Source organism: Phyllostomus hastatus, unplaced genomic scaffold (assembly GCF_019186645.2).
Source record: "Phyllostomus hastatus isolate PE091 unplaced genomic scaffold, TTU_PhHast_1.1 phas_scaffold_443, whole genome shotgun sequence".
In the NCBI taxonomy this organism is placed as follows: Eukaryota; Metazoa; Chordata; class Mammalia; order Chiroptera; family Phyllostomidae; genus Phyllostomus; species Phyllostomus hastatus.
The window spans coordinates 476,638-488,162 of NW_025334031.1; the positions used below are offsets into that span (position 1 = coordinate 476,638).

General features: G+C 65.5%; 1 protein-coding gene and 1 long non-coding RNA gene across 2 annotated transcripts; one reads left to right on the forward strand and one right to left on the reverse strand.

The window, feature by feature from the left end:
* Window positions 1-1,185: 1,185 nt before the first annotated feature.
* LOC123807285 lies at window positions 1,186-4,427 on the reverse strand. The gene is made up of 4 exons (XR_006783618.1): window positions 4,341-4,427; window positions 3,614-3,779; window positions 2,115-2,321; window positions 1,186-1,666 (listed from the first exon to the last, which is right to left on the reverse strand). It is a non-coding gene; the product is annotated as an uncharacterized LOC123807285 (long non-coding RNA).
* An 85-nt stretch (window positions 4,428-4,512) lies between these two features.
* TALDO1 (transaldolase 1) lies at window positions 4,513-11,171 on the forward strand. The gene is made up of 8 exons (XM_045820979.1): window positions 4,513-4,667; window positions 7,482-7,605; window positions 8,479-8,586; window positions 8,764-8,895; window positions 10,008-10,183; window positions 10,275-10,472; window positions 10,679-10,824; window positions 10,977-11,171. The coding sequence occupies exons 1-8, from the start codon at window positions 4,571-4,573 to the stop codon at window positions 11,007-11,009; spliced, it is 1,014 nt and encodes a 337-aa protein (XP_045676935.1). The 5' UTR covers window positions 4,513-4,570; the 3' UTR covers window positions 11,010-11,171.
* Window positions 11,172-11,525: the final 354 nt, after the last annotated feature.

An 11,525-nucleotide genomic window follows, 5' to 3' on the forward strand; every position in this document is an offset into this window, starting at 1 on the left:
TTTCTGCCCTGGCTGGCATAGCTCAGTGGATTGAGCACAGGCTGCGAACCAAAGCATCGCAGGTTCGATTCCCAGTCAGGGCACATGCCTGGGTTGCAGGCCACAGCCCCCCGCAACCGCACATTGATGTCTCTCTCTCTCTCTCTTTCTCCTTCCCTTCCCTCTCTAAAAATAAATAAATAAAATCTTAAAAAAAAAAAGAATTTCTTACAGAAATGAGCTCGTCCCGTGTCAACTGCCGGCTCTCCAGAAGGCGGCCCGGTCACGAGAGGATAGTGATACGTGGGCTCGCCCCTGTGGGGGTCTTAGCCGGGTGGACGAGGCTGGGAGTGTGCAGCTCGGGGCCTGGACGGGGGCTTGAGTAGGAGGGGCCGGCAGGAGACGTCGCGTTTGTGCAGTGCGTGGGCACCGAACCGCGGACGTGAGCCCAGAGAGTCGCCAGCCAGGCTCAGCGCTCTGCCCACAGGCCTGGGGCCCCTGCTTTCAGGACGGTCCTGAAACGAGAGGGCATCCGAGGCCCTTCTTCCTGGTGGCGTGCAGCAGCCAGCCAGGGGACGGACGCAGGTGCTTTGGGGTGGTGGCCTGTCACTGTCCTTGTAAAAGGGAAGAGTCGGTGCACGTCCTTGAATTTTCAGTGAGCTTCTCACGACCGTGCACATCAGCAGAGGCGACCCACAGACCCAGTCCTGTGGGGCCTCCAAGACTCTGACGTGCGTGCCGGGGTCCCGAGGCCCCGAGTCGGACTCACACTGCTGTGGCATCTACGGTCGCAGCTCCTGCAGGTCAGCAGGCCGGGCACTTGTGGGGGGGCCCCCACAAGCCCCCCCAGTCCTTGAGCAGGTGCTCAGGCCCGGGTGCCAGAGAGAGACAAAGGAAAACCCTTTCCGCCTATCCGACCGGCAAAGTAGGAAGCTGGCAGACGCCCCGTGCTGGGAGGCGTGGGGACAGGGGACCTCCGAGCCGTGCTGGGCTTAGTCACCCGTGTCACCCCCTCATCAGCCCTGCTCCTGTGCTGTGACCCCAGGGCCCTCCCTGGCGTCCACCAGGGCGGGGTATGGGGGTGGGGGTGGGAAGAGCCCAAGCTGGGGGCCACGGGAGAGCCACGGGGAAGGCAGGCGCTGCAGACCAGTGAAGAAGCCACCCACAGGTTCCATGAACTAGAATACACAGACACGAGGAGGAAAAACCAAGTGTTGGAAACAGCACGTTTTACAAGAACTCAGGCAAACCAAGGCCTCGGGGAGCCGTGAGGGGCGGGGTTTCGCTCTGAAGGAGAGTGAGTGCTGAATCAGGGAGGGGGAGATGAGGGGTCGGCGCAGCAGCTCGGGGAACAGCCAGCGCTCCCCCTCCAGTCTGCGGAACCAAGCGCCTGGGACCCCGTCCCGCCCCGCCTGCGCCCCCACGGCCACTGCTGTTCTGAGCGGGGGTTTATCCTTCTGACGAGCGTGTCCGTGGCTTACGGCCTGTGCGCTTCTCCCGGATGCGTTTCATGGTTGCCGTGGGTGCCTTTAAACAGGACGGGACCAGACACGGCCGGACCACCCCTGTGGCCGTGAGCTGGGGCTTCCGGGATGCACGTGGGGAGGGCAAGGGGAGGCTCCAGATGCCGAGGCTTCGGACGGAGGCGGAGCCGACCGGTGGGCCACGCCCAGACGCTGGTCTGCGGCTGTGATGAAAGAAAGACACCTCGCCTTTGCCGACTTGCCCGCGTCTCAGCGCTGGGCTCAGGGGCGTTAAACACACTCACACTGCTGTGCAGCCGTCACCTCCGTCGTCTCCAGAACTTTCCATCTTCCCCGCTGACGCTCCGTCCCCATTAAACATTCACTCCCGCCCTTCCCCCTCTCTGCCTCGGGCACCCACCGCCCTACTTTCTGTCTCCGTGGCTCTGACTCCCCCAGGGACCTCCTGCGAGTGAACCGCACGGGGTCTGTCCTCTGCGTCTGGCTCATCCACTCAGCACAGTGACCTCCAGGCCCATCCGCGCTCTGGCGGGGGCCAGGATGCCCTGCCTCTTCACCGCGGAGTGATCGTCCGCTGTGTGGACTGCAATTCTGCAGCCAATCCCGTGTGTGGGTCTCTCTCTCATCAATACAAATGAATAAAAAATTTACCTTCGATCTTCCCAAGATCACAGTGGCCTGTGTTGCATCGTTTGAGTTCTGGTTTACATTCATCACGTGCACTAGGTCGCTCTGTGGATCTAATTCTGTTTCGACTTCTTCCTGTTACTAAGCTGTGCACCTGCTGCCTGTTAACCTCCAGCCAGAGCTGCGCCCTCTGACGGGAGAGGCGACACCCAGCAGAGGTCTGTCCTGCCACTGAGGGACACAAAGGCCCAGGTCAGAAGACCAGACCCATTGATCAGCGATGTGCTCGGGGAAAGAGCTCCATCAAAAGGGGGACACCTGGCTGGCGTAGCTCAGTGGATGGAGTGCGGGCTGCGAACCAAAGTGTCGCAGGTTCGATTCCCAGTCAGGGCACATGCCTGGGTTGTAGGCCATAACCCCCAGCAACCGCACATGGATGTTTCTCTCTCTCCCTCCCTTCCCTCTCTAAAAATAAATAAATAAAATCTTAAAAAAAAGGGGGGGGTGATAACGGCTGACTGGGACTTTAACTTTCTTTAATCCTCACACAAGTATATTTTTCATTGATTCTAGACAGAGAGGGAGAGAGAGAGAGAAACATCCATCGGTTGCCTTCCGTCCGCACACACCCCAACCAGGGATCAAAACAGCAACCTGGGCGTGTGCTCTGACCGGGAATTGAACCTGCAACCTTTCGGTCATGGGACAATGCTCCGGCTGACTGAGCCGCCCAGCCAGGGCTGGCTGAGGGAGACTTTAAGCTAACAGGGTCTGTGGGAGCGGCTCGGGCTGTGGGTGGCGTTCGCACACTCAGCCCTTCACGCCCTTTGTCCTGCGCTTGTTCAGGTGACTCAACTCCTCCTCGAAACACTTGCCCAGGACCTCCACACCGGCCCGGCTCGGCTTCCCCATCGCCGTGGCCTCTGACTTGTCCTACTCGGGCCACACCCCATCACCCCTCCCACACCTCCCCAGGGGAGCAGGAGGAGCAGGTGGCCGAACCCACCGGCCACGCCCAGGTCGGCCACAAGTCACTGGCCCATGGCCCAGCCGTCCTGCCCCCCTCCCTTCCCAGAGCCTGGACTTGCTTGCTTGGACATCCCGAAGAAAGTGAGGTGGTCAGCAGAGGCTCTGCCCACCTGCCCTGTCTGTGCCCAGGTCGGCTGCTTGTCCCTCCGGTCAACCTCGACTGACCGCACAGGCCACCCTTACATGAGTGCCCTGTATCCCAGCCCTTGTCCACCAGGAGCCTGGTTGGGCACGCCCTTCTCCTCTCCTGCCACCAGCCACAGACCCGAAGTCACTTCTCCCCACAACACGGGCCCTGCTCCCTGCACAGCAAACCCCAAAGCTCGGAGACCTTCGCACTGTCTCCCCCTGGCGGCCTTCTCCCTCCACTGCGGTTGTCCTGGCAAGGCCCGCACTGAGGTCCACACAGGCCACACCCAAGGCCCTCGAGTCCCGGAAACCCCAGCTCCTCCCTGACCTTTACCTCCCCTCTCCCGGGCACCTGCCCTACATACGTGCTTGACTGGAAGCCTTGAACCGGGCCTCCAGGTTGACAGAGTTTTATTTCCTACATCTGATTAGGGCACAAGGCCCTTGGGACCGCTTGTGAGCATAGTGCTACTCAGTGCGCATCCCAGAACCAAGGCCGGGCGTGCGGGCCCCATGCTTGCGGCCCCGGATCTGCAGGAGACAGTAAAAACACGGGCCTAGTCTCCCGCTGCCCCACCACTCCTGGCCCCCCTCCAGGCACCAGGCACCACTGACCCCAGGGCGGGCCTGGAGGGGCAGCCAGGCCTGAGGGGCGCAGGTGCACCCAGGGCACCTGCAGCCCGCCCCCTCACTCCGGGGACTGGGGTAGGCAGCGACCCAAGCCCAGGCCCGCACCCCAGTTCGCTCCGCCCGCCCAGCGCCCACCCTTTGACCGCGGGAGCAGCTGCCTGGCACAGCCGCAGTCAGGAAACAAAGGCCCTTTTCGTCTCCTAGGGGCCAAGGGCGGGGGGTTCCGTCGGACAGCACTCAGGCTGCGGCCCATACGGAGGCTGAAGTCTCCAGGGCGCCCTGGGACTCCGCGCCTCCGCTCACTGCCTTGGTACTGCGCTCTGCGTTTTGCAGAGGGCGGAAACCACGGGGGTCTCCCTTCGGGGGGTTCCGCGCGGGGCGCGCCGCTCCGGGGGGCTTCCCACCCCGGCTGCAGGCTCAGTGCGCGCACTGGACGCGCCGGCCCTGGGCTGCCTCGCAGACCTGTACGCGTCGTGCCCATTTCACCAGCGATCGCGGGGGCCCCGGGACCCCCGAACCAGCCGCCGAGGCCGCTGGGAGGCGGGGCCTCGCCTGGGGCGGGGCCTCGATCTAGGGGCGGGGCTTCCTCTCGACGGGGCCTCGCCCACCACCCGCGCCGCTCCCGATTGGCTGGCGGCCGGGGCGGGGCCGCGGGGCATTGTGGGTCGCTGCACTGCCGCTGCTACCTCGCCATGTCGGGCTCCCCGGTAAAGCGGCAGAGGATGGAGAACGCGCTGGACCAGCTCAAGCAGTTCACCACCGTGGTGGCCGACACGGGCGACTTCCACGGTGAGCCGCGCGGGGCCCCGAGTGCGGTCGCCGGCGGAGGCCGTGCGGCGGCGGGTCAGGAACGCAGATCTGGTGCGCTCCGGGCCCGCCTTCCCGCTGACCCGCGCCGGGCTCTGCCGCTCCGCCGTCCCGCACCCACGGTGGGGACTCGGGGAGCTCGGGGCCGGCGTCGGGACGGACCACCCGAGCGCGGGGCCGGAGAACGGCGCTCGGGGCGTGGGCGCGCAGCGGAGCCACGCCCCCGAGCCGAGGGCGCCCCGGCAGCCAGGCGGGACGGCGCTCTAGCCCGCGGGCGTCGGGTCGCGAGGGCACGGGATCGGGGAGGGTGCGAGGGGAACCCCGAGCCGGGCTGCCCCGGGCGGTTTTGACTGCTGAGCAGGACACGACTGGGTGCCGGGGTCACCCTTGGGCTTTGCTCCCGCCCGTCACACACTCCACACCCGGCCTCGGGCGCAGGGCCACCGGCTGCGGCCCGTGCCGGCCACCGGGCCGCGGAGCTCGGCCAGAGCCCGGGGCGCCGGGCACAGCAGGGGCCGTGCTGTGCCAATTTGGATCAACTGGTGTGGTTCATCCTTCGCCCGGGAGCGTGGAGGGCTCCGCGGCCCATCGGGAGCCCCCAGCCCGTCCCGGCGACTGGTCGCCCCTCCGTTTCGCCGAAGGAACTTGCATTTCCAGGGAGCTGGTGCCTTGTGGGCGTGAGCTCCGGGGCTCCCAGCGCGGAAGCGCCTCCTCTCTTTTCTGCTTTCTCATGCTGACTTGAGAAAGTGGGTGTCACCCCTCTTTGGTAGTACTGAGTAAGAGCGTTTTGTTTTCTTAAGAGGGTTGCTTTTATCTAGCAGAGCTCACCAGCATGAATAAGCATGTTTGGCGATCAGCCTGGGGCCGACCTATGGGCTTGCTGGCCTTGTACCTTAACCCTCTGACCATCTAAGGCCTCCAGGGGGTCTGGAGCCCCAGGCCAGGGGCCTCGGTCTCCTCTTCATCTGCCCTGGGTCATCGGGACCTCGGGGCGACGACCCCAGTGGGACCCTGGCGGCTGTTTCCCTGCCTCTGAGTGATCGTGGGCTTTGGCCCAGGGGCATCCGGGGTCTGTGCTGTGTCCTGCAGGTTGTCGGTTCCACCTTCTGGGAAAGGCTTGCTGTCTTACTTCTCTTTCTCTAGAGGTATCCAAACCCAGGTGCTGGCATTATAAGAATGCATTAGCTGATGCTGTCTGTCCATAAACGTTAGCAGGTAGTTGTGGGCCTGTGGTTTTGTGGGCACTCGTGAAGGTTCTTACTTTCGTGGTGTGGGGATCTCAGGCCTCTTTGTAAATACAGCCAAAGTGGGGCTGCTTCACCCAGAACTGGGCCCCTCCCAGTCCCCGTTTTGCCTTCACCAGACCTGAAGGCAGTCGGCTGAGCCCCAGCTCCACCTCGCAGTTGTAAGTCAGCTCCATCGAGGCCTGACTCTCTCCCCAAGGAAAGGCCCGTTGTCAGTGCATCAGCCGGGGTTACACACACCCTGTGTCGTAAGCACCGCCGCAGAGCACTGCTTTCCTAACCCGCTGTTTTGAAAGAGACGCACAAGAAGTTGCGATATTAGTCCGCAGGGTCCCAAGAACCGTGGGCCCAGCCCCCCGGCTGTGGTGGCACCCTGTGTGACCATGGTGTGATCAGGCCCAGGCGCCTGGCACTGGGTTATTAATGGGCCACGGGCCTGGCTCAGTGGCCGCCAGTGTCAGCCTGCTCGGGGAGGGGGCTGCTCTGGGGCGGGTCTGTGACAGTGCAGATCCTTGTGGGCGCAGTTAGGACACAGGTGCCCCTCCCAGGGCCTGCCGGTGCCTGACCTCCTCCCCATCTCTGCGGTCCTGCCAGCAAAGGGCACTTTGAACACACTCCTGTGGCCCTGGCCCCTGTGGCTCGGCGGGTTGAGTGCCGGCCTGCAAAGCACGAGGTTGCCGGTTTGATCCCCAGTCAGGGTGCACACTGGGCGTGCGGCAGGCAGCTGATCACCGTTTCTTGTGCACGTTGATATTTCTCCCTCCCTTCCCCTCTCTAGAAAGTTTGTGAATAAAAACCTTAAAAAAAAAAAACAAACTAATCTGCCCCGTAAACTCGCTGAAGCCTCACGTCCCCTGGCCGCGTTGCACACCCGTGTCCTGCCCCGACGGCCGGCCGGCAAGGCTGCAGGCCAGCCCCGCGGGTTCCCGGGGACTCAGCTGGGTTCCCTAGGAATGGGCGTGTTAAGGAGAGAGTGCCTCAGAGGGGAAAGCCAGCAGTCGTCCGTCACCGAGTCTGGTCGCCGTCACTGGCGCTGCATGGGAGCTGGACGCGCCCTCTGCCGTGCTGACCACGCTCGGCTGCCTCCCCGCCCAGCACGGCAGGGACCCTCCATCCCTGGCCCTGGTGTCGCCGGTGGAGCCGCCGTTGTGCAAACAGCTGCCCCTCGGCCGGCCTCCCGGGGCGGGGAGGGACCTGTGTGTGCAGGGTGGCTGTACCCCGACTCCGGAAACACTTTTATTTCTCTAAGACTTATTTAATCTTTAGAGAGAGGAGAAGGGAGAGAGAAAGAGGAGCATGAATGTGAGAGAGAAACATCACATGGTTGCCTTGCACACGCCCCCAGCCTGGCCCGCAACCCAGGCTGCGCCCTGATTGGGCATCAAACCGACACCCTCACAGTTTGCAGGACGGCACCCAGCCCGCAGCAGCCAGAGCTTCGCAGACGCTCTGGACTCTGCCTCTGTGCCCAGGGCGTAGGGGGCACCTGGCACGGACTGCGGGGTGGAAGTGAGCCCCCACTTATCTCCTGTTCCCCAAACCCTCCCTCCAGCCATCGACGAGTACAAGCCCCAGGATGCCACCACCAACCCGTCCCTGATCCTGGCGGCTGCGCAGATGCCCGCCTACCAGGAGCTGGTGGAGGAGGCCATCGCCTACGGCAAGAGGCTGGGCGGGTGAGTGCCGGGGGCCGGGAGTGCGGTGGGGGCCACTGAGGGGCTTGACCCCTCACCGACGGAACTGCCGTTCTCGGGCGTCCTGCCCCCAGGGCCGTCGTCTCGTGTGTGTGCATTGTCACCGGCTCTGCCGGCGTGTTCCTTATGCAAAGCAGGCGTGCAGCTGGGAGCCTGGTGCGCCTGTGTGGGTCTCCACAAATGTGCCTTTCCGAGGGGTCGTTTTACACTTTCATCAGGGTGAGGACGGTGCCCTCGGGGAACAGCGGCCCCTGGTGGTCTGGGGGCATCAGGCCCACTCTGTGCCCTGGGTCTGCCCTCTCCCACCACGCACTCCCCCAGGTGGCTTTGCTTCCCCTTCTCCCACGTCTGGGCCTCGCCCCGTTACGGCAGAAGGCCACGGCGCTCCCGGCGTTAGTGGCGAGGCGTGTCTTCGCACTCACGTGCCCTCCGCCCCGGTCAGCGGCCCCACGGCTCTGGCCGTGGCGTGCTGGCCTGAGTGAGACCCCTCTGTGGGCTTGGGGCCAGCAAGGACCCTCGGGCGGCGGCCTGTGCTGGGCCCAGCGCTGTGCGCTGCGCTTCGCCCGTCTACCCAGGCAGCTCCAGAGGGGGTTTTCCCCACGTGCTCGGAGATGGAGGGGTTCCGCTGGGAAGAAGGCGGTTCCGGAGGTGACGTGGTGGTGACGGCCGCACCACGGCGTGACTGCTCCACGCACCCCGAGCTGCGCACGGGGCCGGGCACTCCGTGCGGGGCGGGGTCCCCGGGACCGAGGGTGGCACGCGAGGGCTCTCGGAGGGGACGCGGGCATCCGCTTTGCAGGGCCCTTTGCACCCGACCCCACGGGCTGCTGCCCGTGTTTTCCCTCTGGATTTCAGGGCCCAGGAGGAGCAGATCCAGAACGCCATCGACAAGCTCTACGTGCTGTTTGGGGCCGAAATACTGAAGAAGATTCCGGGCCGCGTGTCCACGGAGGTGGATGCAAGGTAAGGGCGTGGGGCGTGGGGTGGGGGGCGGGGCCCAGCCCTGCCTGTCTGCCTGCCCCCCTCCGAGGAGGCCGGCCCAAGCCGGGGTGGCGGAGGGGTGTGCGCACGCCACCGGCTCGCTCGTCCTCGGCAGCTGCCCCGAGGTGGCACCTCACTGCGGACCCCTGGCTCTCGCAGGCTCTCCTTCGACAAGGACGCCATGGTGGCCCGGGCCAGGCGGCTCATCGAGCTCTACAAGGACGCCGGGGTCGGCAAGGACCGGGTTCTGATCAAGCTCTCGTCCACCTGGGAGGGGATCCAGGCCGGAAAGTGAGTGTCTCCCTGTTCCAGGGGTCGGGGCCCACGGCCCAGGTGGGCTGTCGGCTGCCAGAGCTGGTGCGTCTGGGGCCAGGTCCCGAGGTCCTGTTCGCTGACGCTCGGAAGCCAGTGTCCCGTGAGACACCCGCAGCTGTGTCACCAGCCCTGTCCCTACCGGGCACGCTCACGCTCACAGTGCAGGGAATCGGGCCTCTCCGGCCCAGCACACGCCCCCAAGCGGGAAGGCAGGGTGGGAGGGCTGGAGTGCGGCCCTTGGGTCTCCCCGGGGCAGCGTGGGGGGTGCCGCTGTTGGGGCCCTGTGTCTGCCCCGCCCCCGCTGGCAGCCACTCCTCCACTCGCCCGGCCTGTTGCGGGCGTCACACAGACGTATTGTGACACGTGGCCTCGGCTGGCACAAGTTGGGGGCTCAGCCCACCCCGGGGGGTCTGGGCTGTGTTCTTTCCCAGGCAGATGTTCGGTGCGTGTGCACACCCCATCGTGTGCATGTTTGTTCTTCCCTGTGCACATGCATGGCTGTTCCCGCCCCTGGGGCTCACGGATGACGCTGCTGTGAACGTCTGGGTGCAGCCATGGCCCAAACCCAAGCGTGCGGGTCGTCCGGTTATTAGGTGTTTGCCCTTTCGGGGAGCTGCAGTTTCTCACTGCTGCTGCCCAGCTGTCTGCCCGCTCCCGGCGTGGGTGCCGGCCCTTAGCCACCCCAGCGCGGCCACGTGGCAGAGACCCTCCTGAAACTCCCGCCGTGGGAGTTTGTGGCTGGAGGGGTCTGAGCAGAGGCTCAGCTGTCCATGCCCCCGCCACGTGATGGGGCACGGTCACGGCCCTGTACCTGGGGCTCAGCCCAGGTTGTCACAGTGGACGGAGGGGTGGCCTGGGAAGGGGGAGAGGGGTCAGGGGGCTGTGGCTCCGGGTGAGACAGCAGGACAGCGCGGTGGCAGCTGGCCCCGGGGGCTCTGCGCTGAGCCGAGGGGCGGGCTGGGGGCTCCTGCCTCTGTCCCTGTTGGCGGCGTGGGTTTGACGGACAAACCCCGGCCGGAGAGAACGGGGCGCGCCCTGGCGCGGGCTGGGGAGCTCACACCCGCCCGTGCCCGTGCCCGTGCCCGCAGGGAGCTGGAGGAGCAGCACGGCATCCACTGCAACATGACGCTGCTGTTCTCCTTCGCCCAGGCCGTGGCCTGCGCCGAGGCGGGGGTGACGCTCATCTCCCCCTTCGTGGGGCGCATCCTCGACTGGCACGTGGCCAACACGGACAAGAAAGTGTACGAGCCCCTGGAGGACCCTGGTGAGCAGCCCGCTGGGGGCGGGGGCGGGGGCGGGGCCGGCAGGGCAGCGGGGGGGGCCCAGTAGCCACTCTGCCTGGCCACCCCCTCCAGGGGTGAGAAGTGTCACCAAGATCTACAACTACTACAAGAAGTTTGGCTACAAGACCATCGTCATGGGCGCCTCCTTCCGCAACACGGGCGAAATCAAGGCGCTGGCGGGCTGCGACTTCCTCACCATCTCCCCCAAGCTCCTGGGGGAGCTGCTCAAGGACGGCAGCAAGCTGGTGCCCACGCTCTCGGTCAAGGCCGGTAGGTCCCTGGCCGCTCCAGGCCACCTGCCCCTGGGTCACCCGAGGGCGTGGGTGACAGAGCCGAGGAGGCACGGCTGCGGGCGGAGCTGGACCGTGGGGGTCCCCTGCGCTGGGTGGAGGGCTGGGAGGGCGCAGGGCAGCCCCGAGCCCTGGTGGGGATGGCGGTGTGGGCGGACACGGAGGCCATGCCGCCTGTCCTCCCAGCCCAGGCCAGTGACCTGGAGAAGATCCACCTGGACGAGAAGGCCTTCCGCTGGCTGCACAACGAGGACCAGATGGCCGTAGAGAAGCTCTCGGACGGGATCCGGAAGTTTGCTGCCGACGCCGTGAAGCTGGAGCGGGTGCTGGCGGTGAGTGCCCCCGCCGGGGTCGGGCGGGGCTGCCACGTCCTGTGGGACCCCCAGCGCGCCCCCGGGAGACCCTGGGGGCCGGCGGGTGCCCTGCGGGTGCTCAGAGGGCAGCCTGATGTGAGCCCCCGGTCCCTGTCACCCTTGGTTTCCAGGAGCGGATGTTCAGCGCGGAGAACGGGAAGTAGCCCGGGGCCGGGTCCTGGACGACCCGGCGTGGAGTCCGGGTCCGATGTACACGAGCCTGGTGACGAGTCTTGCAATTTTTTTACTGATTGGAGCAGGGACAGATCACAGATTTCTGATTTTATGCAAAACTTTTGCCTAATGCATTAAATAGTCACGTTTTCCGCGCTGTGCTTCATTTCCCCACCCCGTCCCCCTGCACCAGCCGTCCCAGGCCCCAGCCCCCAGCCCCTTACGCAACACGGGCAGCCAGCCCCACCCTTGTGGCGTGAGCTGTGGCCTGAGCCTGGGGGCGGGGCGCACTCCGCTCCTCTGGCCGAGCCGGCCGCGGTCCACTGCTGCTTGTGCCACTAGCGCCACCTGGTGGGGGCGGCACAGCAGCACTGGCCCATCCGAACCCTGGAGCGAGGGGCACAGGGCAGCCTCGTGTTTGGACTTTGCACCCCACGTGCTATACTGGGAACGGGGCTCAGGTGGTGCTGGGTGGATGCACAGGTGGCTCTCCACCCCCACCTCCA

Bases quoted from the DNA above. Each gene is read 5' to 3' on its own strand.
- TALDO1 (XM_045820979.1), top strand. From the start codon at position 4,571: ATGTCGGGCTCCCCGGTAAAGCGGCAGAGGATGGAGAACGCGCTGGAC. The intron at 10,184-10,274 runs GTGAGCAGCCCG...CACCCCCTCCAG, and splicing joins CGAGCCCCTGGAGGACCCTG to GGGTGAGAAGTGTCACCAAG. The intron at 10,473-10,678 runs GTAGGTCCCTGG...CTGTCCTCCCAG, and splicing joins CACGCTCTCGGTCAAGGCCG to CCCAGGCCAGTGACCTGGAG.